The sequence below is a fragment of the Vombatus ursinus genome, unplaced genomic scaffold (assembly GCF_900497805.2).
Source record: "Vombatus ursinus unplaced genomic scaffold, bare-nosed wombat genome assembly UNPS02014945.1, whole genome shotgun sequence".
NCBI lineage: Eukaryota > Metazoa > Chordata > Mammalia > Diprotodontia > Vombatidae > Vombatus > Vombatus ursinus.
The window spans coordinates 7,006,234-7,028,493 of NW_020954723.1; the positions used below are offsets into that span (position 1 = coordinate 7,006,234).

The window sequence follows — 22,260 nt, forward strand, 5'->3', positions numbered from 1 at the left end:
GCTGCTTTATCAACTAAGTTTATGTAATATTCTTCAGTATTGTTGTGTCTCAGGGAATAGGAAGGCCCAAGGAGACAGAGAGAGATGGGGGAATAGCCAGTCAAAGGAGCAATCAGAAAACATACATTTATCAATTAAGTTCACCACCATGGCACCCCAGAACACTTACAAGAATAAAATCAGCTTCCGGTTCTCCACCATGGTGCAAGACCAGGGTGAAGAGGAAAACCCCACGCAAGAACTGCGTATCCGTAAGCTCTGCCTCAACATCTGTGTTGGGGAGAGTGGTCCCCAAAGTGTTGGAGCAGCTCACAGGCCAAACCCCAGTATTCTCCAAAGCTCACTATACTGTCAGGTCTTTTGGAATCAGGAGACACGAGAAGGTCGCCATTCACTGTACAGTCCGTGGGGCCAAAGCTGAAGAGATTCTGGAGAAGGGGCTGAAGGTGCGAGAATATGAGTTAAGGAAAAATAACTTCTCAGACACTGGCAACTTTGGCTTTGGAATCCAAGAGCATATTGATCTGGGGATTAAATACGACCCAAGCATCAGCATCTACAGCTTGGACTTCTGTGTGGTGCTGGGCAGGCCTGGGTTCAGCATTGCTAGGACAGGCTGCATCGGGGCCAAACACATAATTGGCAAAGAGGAAGCCATGCGCCGGTTCCAGCAGAAGTACGATGGCATCATCCTTCCTGGCAAATAAAATCCTGTTTTCTATTAAAAGGTCAATAAAATGATCACTGAAATTTAAAAAAAAAAAAGTAAAATCAAAGATCACTGGTTACAGATCACCGTAATAGAATAATAATGAAAAAAGTTTAAAATATTGCGAGAATTACCAAAATGTGACATAAAGATATGATATGAGCACATGCTGTTGGAAAAACAGCACCAGTAAGACTCACTCAATACAGTTGCCACAAACCTTCAATTTGTACCAAAAAAACCCCAAAAACCAACACAGTCATCTGCAAAGCAAAATAAAGCAAAAATGAGGTATGCCTATAATAAATAGGGAGAATACCAGGCTGTGAGACATAAGACAACTGTGTTCTAGGCATTGACTGGCTGTGCAATCATGGGCAGGCAGCCACTGACCCTCTTTAACCATCCATTTCCTTCTCTGTACAGTTGGAGTACAGTTCTAGATACCCTTAATGCTAGTGCCTTTCCTTTGATTATCGCATTTCTCTTGTATGCATATTTTTTGTACATGGTTAATTTGCACATTATCTCCTTCATTAGTCTGTGAGCTCCTTAAGAGCAGGGACTGTTTTTTGCACTTCTTTGCATCCCCAAGGTTTAGCATGGTTCCTGGCATAGTAGGTGCTTAATAAATGCTGGTTGACTGACTTCTCACATCATAGTATAGGTGTAAGAATCAAATAAAATACATATAAAAGCACTTTGAAAACCACTGAACACTATAAATGTAAGTTGTTATAATCGTATTAGAAAAAGTATTATTGTATTTCTAGTTTTCTGATATCCCATTTATCTGATGCCAAGTAGGCCATTTGTGGTTTTTGTTATAAAGTTAATAAAAGTACCACCCTCTACATTCCTCAGATCCATAGTCCTAGGAGCCTGGGAAGAAGGAATATGCCTACAGAATTCAGAAAATACAGTGACTAGAATGCCAGATAACTGGCACTGAAAATAAGTGCCATATACATATGTGTGTGTGTGTGTGTATATATGTATATATATACACATATATATATATACACACATATATCCTACATATGCATGCTTTAGACAACTGCATTCTGAAAAACCAATAAACATTTTAAATGGAATTTGGAGACAATCTAGGAAAAAAGCTGTTCAGAGCTAAACTAAAAGTGAGATATTTACTTTCATTACAAAAGTTAGCTCACAGCTTTCCAGGAGAGACTAGTACTGTTTACAAAAGTTGAGCTAATTAATTTGACAAATTATGCTGCTGTCAACTAAAATTAGTCTACTGTAGTCCAGTGTTGACCATCACTTAGAAAACATACCTTTGGTCAAGAACGGAAAAGCCCATGCTTTTAAATCTTTGAACTATTTCAAATGTGCTATACTTTTTTTTTCTTTTGCATGTTTCAGTGTCTTTCCTTATATATTCAGGTTTAGCCCAGACTCCAGATACTTAGCTGTGGGTTCTAGTGAGAATGCAGTGGATTTTTACGACCTAACATTGGGCCCTACCCTTAACAGAATCAGCTACTGCAAAGACATCCAAAGCTTTGTTATTCAAATGGACTTTTCTGCTGACAACAGTTATCTTCAGGTATAGTACCTATAAACAGTTTATCAGAGTACTTGTCTAGTGTTTTAATTTAAGTACACTTAAATTTGGCCTTTAAACTATTTCATTTTAACTTCCTTATTATTTCTGTATCCCGACATTTTCATTAGTCACTCCTCCCCACTCTCATTTTCTTGGGAAAAACTTATTTTTATAGCGCTCATGTTTTATTTACTTTGGAATTGTAAATTAGGTGGCAGTATTACTGTATGTATGTAGTATAGCATATATAAACTCGTGACTTTTGGCAGTCTCTCACATAATTGAAATCTTGTCCCTTTTTAATTATAATGAAAGGTCTCCACTGGTTCATATAAACGGCATGTCTATGAAGTGCCTTCAGGAAAACAGCTGATGGATCAGGCTGCCATTGACAGAATAACTTGGGCTACGTGGACTAGGTAAATGTTTCATAGGTTCAGAATGAGAGCTTTCTCAAACTGACTAATTTAGCAAAGAGGATCACTTTTCTGAACAACTCTCTATGAGGCAAGAGGTGTCTGAAACAAAACAAAAAGAATGGTCAATCAGTTTTCTGTCAGTGATATTTCTTTCTCCAAGGGGCTCTCAAAAAATGCCTGCCAACAGTCTGCTGAGCTCTTCCTATGCAATTAAGAAGGAAACAATGAATAAATTTAACTGATAGCCACTAGTTTTAACTTTATAATGTCTGTTGTTTGCCTAACAAATATCCAGAGAGCTTTCAGAATTTTATTTTTAAAAAATACAAAAATCAAAGCAGTAACGATTTGGGCTTTGTCTTTACTTCAGAAATGTGAAGAGTCATCACAGATTTCCGGTGGCAGCTTTACCTTGGAAAGAGATGGGTAGCTTTGTGTTTTGTTTAAGCAGCAGCTGCCACTTTTCTCTTAGGAGGCTTTACAGTTATGCTTAAGTTGTTGCAAAGAAAGGTCTTATGTACAAGTCAGTATGGTGAATTTCAGCATATCCTCAATAATCTATTTTAGAAATGTGAGCAAAAAAATTGCAGAAATTACAGCTACATATTCAAACACAGCAATGACTGCATTCTAGACAGATGAAAACTGTCTTTAACCTTTGTTATACAGACTCTAATATATTATTTTTCCCCATGTTAGTCATATGTTTGTAAAGATTTCTTTCTGTTATTTTCTTTTTTGGAATTGTTTAGGATAAAAGATGCCATAAAACTGGTATCATCTATAATTGCTTTGGGAAAACTGAACTATTGACTTCCATAGTTGTTAGTACAGTTCTATTAGAAAGTTTTACTATTAAATATCTACTTAATCCTTTAAAAGAACTCTAAGTTTTAAACAGCCTTTTTAAGTAACGCCTTGATTTTGAAGAATTTATTGACTCTAAACAATTTAATGTCTAATTACAGAAAAATATAAACCAACCAGGCATATTCTCACTAATAACTTAGTTCAAATGTGTTATGCCCTGGCTTAATTTAGTTCTTTCCTCATACTTCCCTACCTATTAACTATTTACTACTTTCAGTTGCATATTCTATGAGTTTTCTTTGGAAGTCTTGTTTAAAATCCTAGACTTAGCACTAAAACATGTGCTCTTCTTCAGTAAACTGTAACTTTGGGATTTCCCAGTGGACACAGTGACCTTTTTTTTTTTTGGTCTTTCCCCCCAGCATTCTAGGAGATGAAGTAGTTGGAATATGGTCAAGACATACTGAGAAAGCTGATGTCAATTGTGCCTGTGTGTCTCATTCAGGAATCAGCCTTGTAACTGGAGATGACTTTGGCATGGTCAAGCTATTTGACTTTCCATGTCCAGAAAAATTTGTAAGTGTATATTTTCTGTTTAATATTTATTTTATTGTACTGGTTCACTCCAAATTTTTTTTTAAATCATTTGTACTTAACTTTTAACTTCCTTTTGGTCAAGAAGCTTTTAAAAAAAATTCTACAACCTAGCATAATGAACACTTAATAAGCACTTATTTCCTACATTAAAAAGTGATATAGGCAAGGCCCCAACTTTAGAAATGCATCACATTCCAAATCACTTTTGGAACCTAAATAGCATTTTTTCATTAAAAAAATTGTTTGCATGGCATCTAAAGTGGAGAAATAAACTCCAGAGGTTGGCAACAGAGGGAAAAGGGCAGTTCCTGGGGCAAATGTTCCATGGTGGCCATTCATAAATAATATCTGTAATTAAGGTCCTAAGGAAGTCAAGGGTTGCACATACTTTTTCATTTGGAAATACTTCAAATTTCTTCCCATATGCTTACCAGTCAGATTTCCCTGAATCTTTCAAATTTGTTAGGGTATGTTACCTAACATCCATGAACATGAACAAAGCAGTTTTGAAATTTGGTGTGTACATACAATTTAAAAAATTTTTGCTGTGTGTGTGTGTGTGTACACATATATAGACATACATTTAAGTACTGGCTTCTCGCTCCAGTTAGATGATAAACACTCCTTGCAAGTAGGGGTTGTTTTATTCACTGAATTCACACTTGGGTTGCCCAAAGCTTGGTAAGTAATAGATAAATGTTTGATTGCCATAGGAATATTTTATTTCTCCAAAAGTACATATAGTTACCATCTCTGGAACTTATCCAATGATATATCTTTTTTGAGGCAGGATGGTTATCACATTCTAGGTATGATTTGCCCTTTCTCATATAGTGGGCAAGATTACTTATCTTTTTTTCATAAAATAATAGTATGACAACTCTGTCTTTCCTGGAAACTTAAATTTAGCTTATGCTTTATTATACCATGGAGCGCAGCACACTTCTGTATTTAAATCCAAATTTGATTTAGTAGGGGAAATGTCTTTGGACTAAAGCCACATCAAGACCTATCAGAGAGTTATAAAGGACTCAAGAAAGCTTTTCTAGCAGATCTTTGATGAGTTTTAGTTTTTGTCTCCTAGTGAAAACTTGTCCTGATGTGTCATTTTCATTGTGTTTTCCTTTTTCTCCCCATTCAGGCAAAACACAAAAGGTTCTTAGGTCACTCTGCACATTTGACCAATATTCGATTTACAAGTGGTGATCGACATGTTGTTAGTGCTGGAGGGGATGACTGCAGGTTGGTATCTGTCCCTACTCAAAAAAAGGATTAGGAAGGGTAGAATATCTTTGATGAAAATACTACAAGGAAATATTTACTAAAGCTTTTTTGAGAGGAGTGCCTTCAAAAATTGAGTTTATAGAGTATGCTTTGGAAAAGATTATTTCATAGTAACAAGTTAGGATGATGAATTTCATGTTTAAGTAAAGTAAAATATGGTAGGAAAAACTAGAATTCCCTTATAGATTCTATTTGGCTAATACTGCAAATATACAAACATAATTTAAAAGTGGTTATTACTCACATTCTTTTAGAACCCCACAGAATTTTAGAGCCTCACCAAAATTTAAGTATCCTGAACACATAAGCATTTTTTTCCTCTAACAACTTACTTTTGTATTTATTTCAAACCGCAGCTTATTTGTCTGGAAATGCATACATATGCCACACTGAAGGAGATTTGAATGCTGAAGGAGACACTATATGAAGTAACTCACTCAAGAATACAACAAGAAAAGCCTTTGCATGATCAAGAAATGGTGCTAACCCCAAGATAAATCAAAATTGGGGAAATGCCTAGAATCTTAACAGAAAGATTATTAACTCAATATATTTGCTATAGTATTTAATCATGTTAGTAATCTGTTCACTGCCAGATATTCAAAATAATATTCAGATAAATCAGAGTTGAATGTGGACTTCACATAAGATCAAGGATTTTATTTGAAACATAAGTTATTATTCCCAGGGCTTTCTGTATCAACGTGGCAAAGCTGTAAGATACAGTATGGTGTGGTGTTTTGGGGTTTTGTTTTGTTTTGGCAAGTGAAAGATTCTTTATATTCCCATTTTATTCTCTCCACCTTGCCCATCCGAGTTCACCTTTTACAGTTTGATTTTCTTTAACTTTACTATTACAGTTAGATACCTATTCTCTCCCATTCTGTCCCCCCCCCCCAAAAAAAACAAAACAAAACCAGAAAGCACTGGTTATTTCTGATGTGAGCATGAACACTGAATGCTGATTAAAAATAGTCACATTGAAAATATTTTTGAAGGCTACCAAGTGAAACATTATGCTATCTATTTTGCTAAGGAAAATGAAGTTACTTCAAAATGTAACTTTCTTATTCATTTCAGCAAATTCGTAGCAAACTAAAGTATGACAATGGCTTACACATAGTAAATTTTCCTAGAGAAAATGGTAGAATGCTTTTAAAATATCTTTATAAAAACTGAAGTCATTACAAATTCAGAACTGTCATATCCACAACTGGTAAATCAGTGCTTGCTAAATACACACAAAGCTGCTTTCATATATCTTTAGTGATTTGATTTTTGCCCTGACTTAGAAACAAAGTTTTTCACTTTGTGAGTACTTTGTACAAGGCTGGAAAAGTATAATTCTAGTTACTGCTTTGTGAATAAATCCATGGTGATTTCCACATCAGATGTATATGATATTATCATAGTTCCACAATATTTGAGCTCTTATCGCCTTCTTCTAAGGTTCAGAAATTAACAATGTAAACTAAAATTAAAAAAAGAACATTTAGTCTAAATAACAAAATTGGAATAAGGATTCTCATGTTATTTGGGGATAAATAATACTAAATAAAATTAAATAAGATTTAAAAATTAATAGAAATTTTAGACAGGAATGAAACTCAACTGGAAGACATATTTGAAAGCCATCATGATTCATGTTTGGGTAAAATTTAGATGGTTTCTGAGGTTTCTTCCAGTCTTGGAACTCTAATACTATTTTAGCTGAACTTGGAATATTATTCTCACAGCAACTTTATTTTTTGGTTATTTATACTGGTTATGATAAATCCTTGGCATAAATTTAGTGTGAGGGAAAATTGTTTTTTTCTGCTATTGGGAAGATTAATGCAGTTTTACATAGGCTGATTTCCAATATGACTTTAAAAAACTACTAAGTCAAATGAACATTGATCTGTTTCAAAATTGAGCACATTAAAATTACTGCTTGGCTGATTTATACAAATGAGGACACTATTTATAATTCTTCCCATTACTTGCTGCTGAGGACAGATAACTAGTACTCTTTTATTTATGTGTGAAATTAAAGTCCAGTCTTAATTTAGCAAATCTTTATAGCATCTACTTAAAATACCTAAAAATTTATACTGAGCTGGATCTCCCCCCCACCCCAGTGCTTAAAGATAGATCTTTGGATGTAGACTATTACATTAAGCCACTGGGGTAATTTTGAGTTGCTACAAAAGTAAATTGATAGTATCCCAGTGGCTTAATTTAATGAGGCATCCAGATCACCTAACTTGCTTCTAAGATTGGCTCAGTGTAGAAAAAAAAATTTTTACTTTGTATATGAACAATGCAAATATTTGCTGTATGTGAAATTCTGAGAGCAATTATTTAATTATGTGTCAAAGGCATATCAAATTATCTGAGGCAAAAATATTAGATGAATAATATCTTAAGATCCTCTATGATTAAGACTTACAAATAGTTAGAAATTCTGAATAGCATTCCCAGATACACAAGTTCATTTGGAAAGATACCTGAAATATGTTCTCTCATATCCCGTATTCATATAAGTGCTAATATCAATGGATTCTCCTAAGTCCTGGATAAAAACTAGTTTTAAGATTCAGTCATTTTCTTGATCTCTTAAGCACTTCTCAACTAACGTAAATTTCCCTAACAATATAGTGCTACCTAAGAAGTAGTGAAGTCTCCTAAAACTCAGTGAGACAGTTCATTTTGAAAATTTTAATGTTCATTCAGCACAGAACTAGGTGTATTTCCAGTTAGTGATAATGCAAGTTAAGCAATGGTAAAATGTGAGGCTGTGGGGTAAATCAACTTTGTACAGCTACTTAATGCTTTTAAACAGTTGATCTTAGTTGCCTTTTAAATATAGGTAAGAAACATAGTGGTAGTACTGAGGTCATCACTTGACTTTTTAACAAGTCTAATTGATGAATTTATAACAAGAATTTATTTGGCCTAGTATCATGTAAGTCACTACAAGACAGTACTGAGTAGCATGCTCAAATTTCCTCTGTGTATTCCAGACATAATTTTTTAAAAATTAACACTGAAAGTGGAGTTGGTTTTTTTTTTTCCCTTCTCAGGCAGTGCATAGTAAGCCTCTGTTGGGAATGAGCTCTTTTGGAAAATGAGGAGCCTTGTTCAGGTTAGGTTACAGACTTCATGATTTACACCCATAAAATCTGGCAGATACAAGCTAGCCTTAATTATTGTTCAAGTCCTCTTTAGTTAAAGCTTAAAACTATGTTGCTAATTATATTTTCAAAAATTAGTTGTGGGGAGGATAAAATTTGGCAGGTCACTGCCGTATTTTGTTAGACTCTTTTCTAGTTTTGTTTTTAAAACCCAGAAAATTATTTTTGTGTGCATGACATGATTTATCTGGTTAATTTTATCAACCTGATTTGTAATCTATGACTTCTTGTTTGTTACCTGTGATTCCACTGGGTTTATAAACACAAGCATGCCAAAGCCTACTATGCACTCTTTGTACCAATCACTGTGCTACTGTCAGACCAAAACCATCTCCCTTCTTTGGTCCTCTGTTCTTGTTAATTCTGGATCAAACTTTAAAAATTACCTAGCATTTGTTTTATGTGTAATTTTTTATGTCATAGTAACTGTAAGTAAAAAACAAAGCAGTTACATATTGTTTACTTAAGTGGCAAAATGTTATTATATTTTAAGGTCAAAAATAATCGGTTTCTAGCATATTAGTATGATTTTTCTCCCCAGATAATTTATTCAAACTCCAACAGCTGTTCACTTGTTTAGTTTTTTTTTGTTTAAGTATACATATAGGTGGAGATAATCCTCCTTTTATAAAGAATAGTCTAAATTTCTTACAAATGGCTTTAGCCATTTGAACCAAATGTTTATTCACCTTCTATGTTAATAAACCATTTTTGGAAGGCATTGTTTCTCAAAATAAGTTTGTAGATTACTTTAATAAGTAGATTAATTTAACAAGAATGTAAAGGAACTGTCTTTTCCCCAAAACTTTTTTTTGGGGGGTGGGGGAGTACTATAAAAAACTCTGCATACAGAAAAATGTATTTTTTGTCTCCTTTTCCTTTCCTAATAAATCATGCCTTTAGAATGAGCATAGCAATTCTAACTTTTCTCCATTTTGTGAAACAAGGAACTTTCTAAAGGAGACTATGCTATTTGTTCACTCTCTATAGGATGCACCAAGCCAGAATCTTATCTAAACAACTCAACAATTGGAAAATAGATTATGAAAGAGTTAGTAACATGTTTTTAAATTAACCTACATGAGGGGGAAAAAATTCAACCTTGTAAGTTCTTTGCCTTCTATTCAAGTTTGTTTTTAAAAATCAATGTTTCTATCTCTTCTTCAACTGAAAAGGAACGTTCTTCAAAGCCAATAGTCCGTAACTGTTTCATTCTGAAGTATGTATAAACAATCTATCTTTGCTTTTAGCCAAATGGAGCTTTTTTTTTCTGTATGTTAAATGGCCCCAAAGGCATAGTCATACAACATATGAAAGATATTTTTAAATGTGTTTCTCTTTATCCATTTGGGCATTTAATCCTTTACAATTAACTTTATAGTCCTGTAATTTTAAAATGTATAATTCAGATCTGCTTTGTAAAAAACAAAAACCAAAAAAACCTACAAGTATGCTGTCTACACAATTTTAATTTCTTGGTATGTTAATTTTTCATAATGTGAAGATGTATGTATAAGCTATATATTTGTTAAAGTAAAGTTTAAATTGTGTAGCAACAGTTTTATGATATCCTGTGTATATACTTGTAAAAATTCTTTTTGTATATTTTTTGTGAAAATGTCATTCCCCAAAAAATTTACTGAAAAAAGCATATGTAACTTAATAGTAAATGAAAACATTTTAAAGAATTGCACATTGTACACATTTTTGCAATAACCATTCTAAATGATCTACTAAAAACAAACAGCCTTCCCTTCTATCTTTTAGTCGCAAATTTGCACGTCTGACTTTAAAAAACAACTTCCAAAGCAATGAGTCTGTATTTAAACTGCAAAATCTACATCTGTCTGTCTCTTTCCATGCTTTTCAAAATGGGAAAAAAAAAACAAACATCACTTGATGTTTCACCCAGTACTATTTTTATTCTTAGTATTCTCCTGCTCATTTCAAACTGGTTAGGACAATTGTACTTATGTACATAGCACTAATATAGGCCTCATAAAAATGATACAGTCTTTTAATTACTTTATATCTAAACACTGGGACTCGAAGTAGCAGGATACAAACCATGCCTCAAAATGCTTTAATGGAATTTGAAGTAAGTTTTTTTTTCCTTACACACTGACTTCTCTTCATAGTAAAAAACCCATGTTAAAACCACTTAATAAAACTTACAAATTTGAAAAATTAGACACTTCAAATAGGCAACAAACTTCATATTATGAAAACAATATATTCCATGTTCAAAAGATGTGATAAATTTGTAGAATGTCTTTCACCAGTAGAGTTCAAAGATGGGAGTTTTAAAATCCATGATCTTCTTTCTAGCTACTATGTCTGGTTGTCATTCACTGGAAAAAAAAAACCACATACACAAAAATTATTGCTACATGTTCATATATAATTTTATCATTCTTCAGTACTTTTAAAGGCTAAATGCTTATTCAATTTTTAAGGCATCTATTATAGGAGAACAAAGATAGCCCAAAGAAGTGCATTCCCAGAACCAACATATCTAACTTGGCTACTACTAACTCTAAAAAGGTCTGGATAAACAGAAAAACTGACTGATTTTGTTTTAATTCTTCCTGACAAACTTAAAAGTGATTCATAACCTCCTCCAAATACACCCCCACAGTACTAGGCATTTAACAAATACCTGAAATGAAATGGGAAATTATTCAGCCTTCTAATTGGAATAAAATTAAAGGATTCATTTTAAAAGCTCTCTCTCAGACTTGAGTTAAGAGTAACCCAGAGAACTTAAAAAAAAAAAAAAAAAACAGCAAACTGGTAGTCCTAACTCTTAACCCAACACTCTGTACACTATATGCTACTCCCTCTGAAGACTCATTTTGATTTTACCTGGTTTGAGGTCGGGTCCACTTCAAGGCATGACGTGGTGGCACAGTAATTGCTGGATGGTAAAATGTGCAGTCAGGTCTTGTACACTGAGTGTTAAATCTACAGTGCTAAAGACAAAGGTTTGTTTTTTGTTTTTGTTTTGTTTTAAATTGGCTTTGTCAGTATGTAAAAATTTAATACGAAAAGATCTGGCCCATAAAATTCTCATCCTTGCCCATGCATATCAAAGAGCTAAAGCAAAGTATGGGTGATATGGGTCAATGATTTTCATTTTAACTTGCTGTCTCATACTTTTCATGTGTGACGTATAACACAGTAAAGACTTGAAAAAATACTCATGGAGTCATTCTGTGCCTGGTACATAGTAAGTGCTTAATAAATACTGAACTGAAGGTCTAGATTCTTCAATCCTATGACAAACAAAACTTTCCATTATGGAAAAAAATATTATGTGCTAATATTTTTAATCATATGCAGTATATCCTTTCTTTCCTTTCAAGACAGACTAAAATTTAAAACAATTTTTAACTTGTTAGTAAATTAAATATCCTCCAAAGCCAGGCATACCAGTTGGTCCAAACTGCAAACTGACAGTGTCTTTTTAGTAGGGTTGAGAGATAGAAGGGAGCCTCTAGAGATAATCTAAACAACTCTTCATTTTATAGATGAAGAAACTGGGCTGGAATCTAAAGTATGAGACTGTTTACTGAGTGATGAAAGAAAACTCACTACAAGAAACCTAGATGGGCCAAAGGCATATTGGCCTTTGATATCACTGCCCCCAACCAGTATTATTATAACCAAATTATGACCAAATCCAAATGTAACAACACTGGAGGATCTCTACCTTCCTACTGGTCCAGCCAATAACAAAATGGATTTGTGTTACATAGGTCTACAGGAGATACTCCCACATCACCAACCTTTAAGTATCCAGTCACAGAAAATTGTATTTGATCCTTCTACACATTTCTCCCTTCCCTTACAATTCTGAGTCTTTATAATATGTAAATTTGGGGTCTTCTACCCCAGATGTAGATATCACATTTATATAGCTGTATTTTTCTATTATTTTCCCCTAATTTCATGAATCCCCAAGCCAAGAAGTATTACTATGAGTTAAATTCTACCTCTTGGCTCTCTTACCTAGGTGAGGGATGCATACAGAACAATGAAACATGATAAAGTTTTACTAAAAAAGGTTACATCTAAAACTCAGTCTCACTGTCTTATTTATTCAGTTCCCACCAAGTACTGCCAGTCAGTCTACTCACTAAAGTAATGTTACAAAATAAGGCAGCTAAGAGTAAAATGGGTTGAAGAATTAGTCTATCTTTTTAAGATATTTTTCCCGTAGCAACAAATTAGATTCTATGTAAATAAAAGGTCCACAGTTTCAGACCTAGTTGTTTTTAGATCAGCAATAAGCAGTATACTAACCAGGCATAGACAGATGCAAGCTACTAGACTCGAGAGACAGATACAAGTTGAATGAAGAGAACATAAGGATCATACAATGGTCAATAATTTATTGCTAAAAGCTACAAGCAATCCCATTAGCTCCAAAGTCTCCAAAACGCACACTGTTTTGGTACAGGATTCATAATCTCTGTGATAAGTAGTAACTGGGAGTCCTAACAGAGGTATCAGAGCCATAGTTTGCAACACATGGGCAAATTATCTCTAATTTATCTAAATCACTATCTTTACCTCTGATGACATGGAACATCTAGTGTTATTTGTGAAATGATGCATCAGGAAAACTAAGACGAGAGAATCCCTAAAAAGCAAATGGCTAAAACTTTAACCTCCACATTAAAAGGTTTGAGCCATGTCATATTCATAGAGCAAGGAAAATGTTTAAGACCTAAAAAGGACAAGAAAATATTAAGCATAAAACAGACAACTAAGCAATGACTATAAACATTTTGAATAGCTTTGTTACAACAAAGACAAAGAACTTTCTAAAGGAAACAGTTATTGAAGCAATTCAGGGTGTTAAATTCATTCATCCTTTAGGGATTATTCCTAAGTAATTCTTTTTCCAAAATGAATTATTTTTTAAAAAGATATCTCAAATAAAAGGAGTACATAGCTTACTTTCGGATGATAGAAGGGACATTCCATTTTCTTACAAGCTGGGAAGTAACGGCAAAGCTGACTACTGGAAGATGTTGTTGTTGGCGTTGGTGCTGTTGATAAAATAAGAATTCAGGATGGACTAATGAAATTTGTAATTAACTCATTTTTTAAATGGACAATTTTTAAACTAAAATGGACATTTTTTTATTCACCACCACAAAAGTGTTAAGCTTGTAAAAATTAAGAAGTTTTAAATTTTTGTTAAAACTGACTTTAAAATGCTCTAGAACAGGTTACCCTGATTTATTCTTCCAAAGCTGACAGAATTGGTCCCTTTAAATATGTAAGACTATTTCTTAGAATGCAGGATGTTACTATCAATGAAATTGGGTAATTAGACCAAATATTACACAAAAATGGGGGAAAAAATCCTCCTTATGACATATTTGCTTTAAACACACGTGGGTACATGCACACAATTTACATAGACACTAATTAACTCAGCTATGATTTATTCCATCCAAAAAAACCTCTTAAGCCACAAGTAAACCTAAGCCAGATAACATAATATCTCATAAAACTGCCCAAACAGAAATTCCAAATGGCAACATGCAAAAGTAACTAACCTGGTTTGGGAGGCAGCACTGGGATTCGTCTACTGGCATGAGTGTAGGGACAATCTGGTTTAGTACATTTTGCATCATATTTACAGTTTGGATGAATAAACAAGCATTTTTCAGCAAATTTACAATTGGGAAAGGCTCTGAAAAAAAGAAGAAATGAGTATTACTCAATACAGACATTCTTTCTTGGTGTATTATGAGAGTTCCTTTGAAGGGGACTAAACAGTTCTTTTCTGCTTTGAGAAAGACATGAACAACATAGATGATAAATGAAGCAACATTTAAATACAAGACACAAGGTCTTTTCTTTGTATATTACTTGTATAAGTATATTTTTAAAAGTTTGGCATTTGGGGATAGTAGCATTTTATTTACTCGGAATCAGCTAATCCAAATAAACTGGATTTTCTAGATAACTGATGTAAACTTCAGCAAATGGCACAGTGAACAGAGACCCAACCATAGTGAAGAAAACCTGGGTCCTGCCTCTGATGCCTACTGTACTGAGTGACCCTGGGCAAATCACTTAATCTCTCAATGCCCCAGGCAACTCGTACCAATCTACAAGAAAATTTCCTTATTGGAAGGAATTCCCTACATCAATAAAATCAAAAGATCCAGTCTCCTCCCTTACCCAACAAAAAAAGCATCAAAACTTTAATCATTAAAAACATCTTTCCCAAACGTACTACATGCTTTTTCTCTAAGTAAACTAGGTAATCTGAATATAATTTAACCTTGTCTTGAAGATTCTAGGTTATACAAAAAAATCAAAACAAGATTGTAGTATGTCCTAGGCACAACTTCCCAAAATGTACTCAAATAGTTACACTGTCTGCTGGAAACAATCTTCACAATAACTCATGCAATTCAAAACCACAAATAGCTACATATCATGGAACAAGGCCTTTATGTCACTAAAATACATGTACATTTATAAACATTAATATTAAAATATGTTCCCTGGGGCAGCTAGGTGGCACAGTGAATACAGCTCTGGCCTTGGAGCCAGAAGGACCCGAGTTCAAATTCAGCCTCAGACACTTACTACTTACTAGCTGTGTGACCCTGGGCAAGTCACTTAACCCCAATCGCCTTACCAAAAAATAAAATATGTTCCCAAGAGTTGCTTATCCACTAATCCTGGCTCTGGTTTTAATAATTATTCTATGCTATAGATCAGGGATAGGCAAAGTATACCTGGCCATGGCCTGTTCTTGTAAGGAAAGTGAGCTAAGAATGACAGCTACATTTCTAAATAAAGTTTTATCATTTTAAAGTATAAAAACCATTCTTAGTTTATTGGCTGTAAAAAAACTGGCAGGCTATATAATTAGCTGACTCCTGCTGTAGACAAATGAAGATACAGTCAGTCTAGGAATTGCCCTGGATCTTGCTAGTTTTAAAAAAAAAAATAATTGCTGTCATCTTTACTCATAGAAGTAGAATGAGTAAGGTGTGGCTACACATAAAAGATGTTCAAGCGTCACTCTTCTGAAATAATTACTGAAACAAAGGCTGTCAAAGCAGCATTGTTCCCAATCAATTTTCTCATCTGTCATAAAAGCTGCTTCTTCATTGTTGCTATCAGACTCCTCTGGATTATTAATAGCATTAAAAATAGCATTTCTGTATAACCAGTGCAATAAAATTACAGTTATTCATCAACTTCAATCCATTCTTTTAGGTCCATTTCATTTGCACTGCATTTATTGAAGGGACTTGAAAAGAATATCTTTCTTCCTATAATTTGTGGTAGGTGTTTTTAATTATATGACATTTCTGAAAAGATGACACAAAGTCAGAGTTTTCTCCAAGTTGTAAATATTTGACTCGTTTCGGAAAAAAAAAAAAAAAAGAATTCCACACACAAGCAACATTAAAAATGCCTCTTTAAAATGTAAAAACTTTGGGGCAGCTAGGTGACGCAGTGGATAGAGCACCAGCCTGGAAGTCTGGAGGACCTGAGTTCAAATGTGGCCTCTGACCAAACACTTGACACTTACTAGCTGTGTGACCCTGGGCAAGTCACTTAACCCCAATTGCCTAAAAAATAAAAAAAGTAAAAACTTTTAAGTCTTATATAGTGTCTATGAATCAAATCATGAAATAGCTTCAGTTAATAACATTTCATATCATTTGGGTTTTTTTTTTTTTGCTTAGGCAATCGGGGGTAAGTGACTGAAGGGGTTCAGTTAATCGGGGTTAAGGCTGGATGTGAACTCAGGTCCTCCTCACTTCAAGGCCAGAGCTCTATTCACTAACATTTCATATTCTGAATAACACTCCATTCCAAGTGTTGAAATCAGCGGAATAATACTAGCAAAGCATAAAGATATTCCCATATAGATGCTAACCCTATTTTCTCTTTGACCTGGAAGCTCTTGATTTTGGCTATCACAATTCATGGTGTTTTCAATTTGTTTTAGGATGTAGATTCTATTTTAAGTTTGCTCTTTAGTTCTGGCAGATCTGAACAGTCTCATAATTTCGTGAAATATTCCAGTTTTTTAGTTTGGTCATGGTTTTCAAGGAGTTAGGTTATTATTAAATTATTTCTCAAGCTATTTTCTAGACCAATTATTTTTGATAACTAATATCTTAGATGTTCTCTTTTTTCGGTCTTAACTTTGTTCTGGTTTTCTTGTCTCACTGAATCACTGAATTTTATTTGTTTTATTCTGTTTTTAGAGTCCATTATTTGGGCTTATTTTTCACCTTATGTTCTAAGCGATTTCTCCTCACTTTTTCTTCAATATTCCTAATTTCATTTTTTAATCTCTTGTTTCATTTCTTTCAACAAATCTTGGGGTTTGTGGCCAAGCCATTTTTTTTTTTAATTTTAAGGCTCAACTTCTGTTTATTGTGGAGTTACCACTTCTGGGTTTAACACTTGAGTTTTTTTCTTCTTTTTTTAAAAGTTCAATTTGATTTTATTTTCAGTTATGAATTCTCTCCTGCCTCGGGCACTCTAAGTCCATCAGGCTCTATTTGGAGGTTTAGAGCATGTTTCATCATGAAATTGTAGTTAGTCCCTACATTGATCAGAGTTCTTAAGTCTTTCAAAGTTGTTTATCTTTATACTACTGTTATTGTATAAATTGTTCTCCTGGTTCTGCTTACTTCACTTTGCACCAGTTCATACAAATCTTCCCAGGTTTTAGTCTTTCTTCATTATGTCCAGTTTTCTTCTTTTACTCAACTTTAGCCTTAGAGTTCTTGGAATAAGACTTTGTGCCAAGTACAGGCTCCTACCCCTTCCCATACTCCTGGATGTAGTTGACAGGTATTGCCCACACAGTAACTGCCAAGTTGAATGCCACTGGCCTGTGACATCTCTGGATGGCTTGGCCAGGACCAAGCTCTATCCTCTATCACAAACCTTGTTTGTGGTCTCCATCTCCTGGTAACCCAACATGGGAACTGGGCGCGACCCCTTCTCTGTTGCCTCCTCCTTCAGCAATTGTTAACCAGGAGTTGGTTCCAATCCCATGTGTGGCCCTACTAGGCCTGACATTGGATATCAGAGGTCATTCTGGTCTCAGTCCTCCCTAAGTGTGGGGCGGCCTAGTGACACTGTTTCTCTCCCTAGACCAGGGGTTCTTAAATTGGGGTACATGAACTAATATTTTCATAACCATTTCAATAATTTTCTTTTGTAATCTTATGTATTTTATTTTATGCATTTATAAACATTTTTCTGAGAAAGGGTACATTTAGTTACCATACTGCCAAAGGGGTCCATGCCAAAAACAAACAAAAAAACTCACAAACCACTGAGTGCCCTAGGCACTCACCCACTTGGAACTGACCCTGTCCCCTGCTATGGCTCTGACAAGATTGCAAGATTTGGCTCTCATGGAGAGCCCCCTAAGGGCACTTCAACAGATGAGGACCAAAAAAATTCTGCTGTCTTCAGGCCCCACTTACTGAAAGGACTGGACCAAACACCAGCCACTTCATGCGTCCTACTTAAAAGCAGCTTGAGGCATCAAGTCATCTTCTTATGCTGGATGACAGATGAAGGATTAAAGATGAAGGAGCTTGCTGGTGTTTCCCTTTGGTCTTGTTAGGGACTCGGATCAGCTAGGACCCTTCACATTACCATTTTAATTAAAAACTTCACCTACTTTCTCAAAGCAATTTATGTACCTGACTAGCAAAAAGATTAGTTATGCCCTGAGAAAATGTATACAGTAAAAACACTACAAAACAAACAACTTTTAAAAGACTTAAGAACTAGGATCAATGAAATGACCGACCACAATCCCAGAGGACCAATGATGAAGCATACTACTGACACTCCTAAGAGGCAATGCACGCAAGAGGCTAGAATAAGACACTTTTTTTGGACAGGGTGAATGTAAGTCCTTGTTTTGCTTAACGACAAACATCTGTTACAAGAGTTTTTCTTTGCAATTTTTTTAGGAATGGTGGGTTTGACACAGAATGAAAATAAATGAGTTAAAAAGTAAAATCTAAAAATCCCCCCAAAATAAAGATGTTACCCCAAAGAATGGTAATGATAGTATAATGGTCTTTCATTAAAGTTATAAAAAGGCTTTTTGAAAAATTGAATAACCTCTTCTGAATTGAATGGGAGAACTTCCTAATGAAAAATCACTATGTTGAATCTATAAAGCAAAAATTGCTTTTTGGTACATCCAAACTCCCATATATCATAAGGTTTGCTAAAGTAAGGAGTACACCAATACGGAGTAATATTCCAAACTGCTCAGAACAAAAAAAAAAATATCTACTAAAAGCTTCTCAGTAAGCTTGTTCCAATGAACTAGGCTAGTAAAGAAAGCTTCAGCAGAAAGCCAGTGTTTCCTCATTATGTTATTCAATAAAGGCAACTTTTTTTAATAAGGGCCTTAGCTAATAACATTAACTAATAACATTAAAAAGTCAATATATTTATTAACAATAACTAAATAATGATAACTTAATAATAACTAAGGTCTTTATTAATATTGGTTGCTTAGAGAAGAATTTCAGTGCCTTAAAAATCTGTCCATTGGAATATAGGAAAAGATAAACACAAACTGTAGCAGTTTATTGATCTTCCCAAAGTAACAAAGTTTTTTCAAAGACAAAGCCAGAAATCTCAGTGTATTTTTACCATATTTAAACATTGGTCAGTAAGCTTCTCTAAAAAGGATGCAAAAGCTTATCATCTCCTGCATGTGACCTGACACATTCCTCTACATAACTACAGCCTGACCCCACATTAAACAATATCTCAGCCAAGAACTGAGGTAGAAATGAGGATGAATTGGTTTTGTACCACTTACTTGCAGGATGAAGTTGGATGGTGATAAGCACATTCGTCCCCATTTTTGCAGGCAGGCCAATACTTGCAGCGCTCTGGCAGTTTCTCTGGTTTCTGTGTAATACTCAATTCACTCATCTCAACTGTGAAAGGAAGAAGATTCAACACCTGTCTGTAATCATGGATTTTTTAAAATGCTACTAATTGTCCAACTCTCATCAATTCTGGCAATAACATCTAATAAGAAAAGATTCTAATGAAATGTGAGAAACCAAGAGTACAATGACCTGGCTGCACCCAAATGCAACACTGAAAAGGCAGGCAAAGGGGGCATAGTGAATTCCATGACTCATTTAGAGTATATCTTTCTTTATGATTTATATGGTAACTACATACTACAGTTACCCAATGTTACAGTAAATCCAAATTCTATCAGCCGCAAGAGAATCCAGGGCAAACCCCGTCACGTAACTGTCACAAAAGCACTACCACTCTATGCCCTCACCTCTGCCCCAACACATACAACATCTTTACAATACATCAAAATCACACTGTTAGTGGTCACAGGGACTTCCGACTCTAGGGATAGAAAACTCCTAAGTCCAACAGATAATCTGAAATGGAGCTAAAGGAAAATAAATTTCACCTTTCAACATTTGGAACAGAATTGTTTGAACCCTCATGAAAGCAGAGATGAAAATCAAAACATCATAACTGGGCCTTAAGAATAAAAGAAGAAATGCACCACCCTCTTTTTATTGGAAAAGAAGGGGATTAGGAGAGTGAATTAGTAATGCAGGCTCTCAGACATGGTTACTGTCTATTGGCTTTGCTTAACTTTTTCTCTGTAAGTAAGGGAAGGTTCCAGGGATGGGAGGTAGCAATAGCATATCCAGAAAGGACAATGATAGAAACACAAAAGGTTCCAAGTAGTTTTTAATACATTATGGCAGGGAACTGTGTGATGCCCTTCCTATAATAAAGAAATTAGGAAGTAAAACAGAAGTTTTTCTTCTATTCATGAGAGGAGTTACAGAAGAAACGTAAAAGACAATATAACAGAACATATCTAAGTGCTTCTTAACTAGAAAATCAAAGAGTTTATCAGTATTTGAGGGCAACTTTCAAGAGAAATTACACTAGACTTTGTATGTGATATAATTATCAAGTTATGCTGGATATGACTAGCTTTCCCTAGTTAACTTCTTTTTTAATACCTCCCATAAAATGCTCTTTTTGCAAGCTTCACTAGATTAATGTTATTTTATGTAAATGACCATTTCTGTTGGCTGTGATAGGTTATGCTGCTGCCATTGCTAGGTGTGCATCAAACTGTATGGAACTTACACATGAAATATCATGGGCATGTGCGAATCTCCTGATTTTCCCACAGAGTTGCCAACTTAAACATTCAGCATGCTGCAATTCCATACAGCAAAGAGAAATACTATGCCTTGAGCAAAAAAAAAGTTTGAGAACCACTAATGTAGTAGTATCTGTGATGACAGAAAAGTGAGCTGTCCTGAAGAAACACACTGTTGACAAACGAGAGGAGTTGTGCTTGAAAGAGATAGCGAGTCCTACATCCTTAACACTCATCTATATTAATTTGTTCATGATGGCTGATACTTAAAAACATCATTACACTTTACACACACACACAAGCAATCAAATTGCTATGCTTCTTTCAATGTTGAATGCAGCAGGATGTTTCCTGAAAAAAACAGAAGGTATAAAATCTACAGCTACATTTAAAGGAATTATTTAAGAACTTTTCAGAAGCAGCGTCCAATATTAAGCTATTTTCAAGACCGAATACATCTTAAAGTATCTTCTCTTTTTCAGCCTAAGTCAAGAAAATATCAGACCTTCACACATCTTAACACTTCAAAAAAAAAATACAAATTGCTCCTCTCTACTTTTGACTGCAAGAGGCTTAACATTTAGATAATGTTACCTTTAACTTTTATAGGAAATTCCTACTATTGGATTTTTTTATGTCACCCTCCACGACAATTACTAACAGTCTAATCATGATTTTCCAATGGAATTACAAAAGATATCCTAAGATGTATCTGCTAAAAGCCACAATAAATTGCTTCACTTAAATACAGATTCTCATGATACAGATTCACAAAATTTTAGAATTAGAAAGGACCTCAGAGGTCATCTAGTTCAACCCATACCTGAAAGGACTAACTACTCTCTACAAGAAGTCATCCATCGTCCACTAAAAAAAACTCTAATGGGGTGGGGAGGAGGGGCCCTCAGGGAGACACACACACTACCTCCAACAACAGCCAATTCCAATTTTGCAGCTTTGGGGATACATTTTTTGAGCAATCAACTAATTTTCATATACATACTAAGAAGGAGCTCACTTTATAGTTAATTCCTCCAAATGCACAACTTTTAAAATCTTTGTTATTTCCAAGAGTCAGTAATTATTTCCCTATCACAGGATTATTTATAAACCTTTAAGAGGTTTGAAGAGTTTGACTGTCATTCTCTCTGATCAGAATGGAAATATTTAATAGTGAAGTTGTTGCTACTAGGTATACTAGGTCAGAGAGCAAGTTAGCAGTAATGATAAACATTCACCTACCTGAAAGCAAAGCAGTGGACTAGAAATGCTTACAGTCCATCTATTATTGCACTCAAGCTTATACACCATATCTTTCTGATACTTCAATCAAGTGCTGCGGTTTCCTAGCAGAACTAGTAAGCAACAAACTTCTAACACGAGGAATTTCATTGCTATAAGCAGCAACTGGGCCAATCATTTAATTACCAGGGAGAATGATAAGTCTATGGGAACATATCAATTTATAGTTTCTTAACAAAAAAAAA

General features: G+C 34.6%; 2 protein-coding genes and 1 pseudogene across 5 annotated transcripts in view; 2 read left to right on the plus strand and 1 right to left on the minus strand.

Moving 5' to 3' along the window:
* The window catches only part of EML5 (EMAP like 5), a 182,298-nt gene extending 176,516 nt beyond the window's left edge, over positions 1–5,782 (plus strand). The window contains exons 40-44 of the mRNA XM_027844842.1: positions 2,117–2,279; positions 2,595–2,698; positions 3,931–4,084; positions 5,247–5,347; positions 5,746–5,782. Coding sequence (XP_027700643.1) covers positions 2,117–2,279; positions 2,595–2,698; positions 3,931–4,084; positions 5,247–5,347; positions 5,746–5,782 — 559 coding nt within the window. The remainder of the gene's footprint in view (positions 1–2,116; positions 2,280–2,594; positions 2,699–3,930; positions 4,085–5,246; positions 5,348–5,745) is intronic.
* On the plus strand, positions 200–750 carry LOC114030125 (annotated as a pseudogene).
* A 4,679-nt stretch (positions 5,783–10,461) lies between the features above and the next one.
* ZC3H14 (zinc finger CCCH-type containing 14) overlaps positions 10,462–22,260 on the minus strand; it is a 49,561-nt gene continuing 37,762 nt past the window's right edge. For all 4 annotated transcript variants that reach the window (XM_027844871.1, XM_027844868.1, XM_027844867.1 and 1 more), the window contains 5 exons: positions 19,433–19,553; positions 14,139–14,275; positions 13,531–13,622; positions 11,431–11,537; positions 10,462–10,916 (listed from right to left, as the gene is read on the minus strand). In XM_027844871.1, coding sequence (XP_027700672.1) covers positions 10,910–10,916; positions 11,431–11,537; positions 13,531–13,622; positions 14,139–14,275; positions 19,433–19,553 — 464 coding nt within the window. In that variant the 3' untranslated portion in view covers positions 10,462–10,909. The remainder of the gene's footprint in view (positions 10,917–11,430; positions 11,538–13,530; positions 13,623–14,138; positions 14,276–19,432; positions 19,554–22,260) is intronic.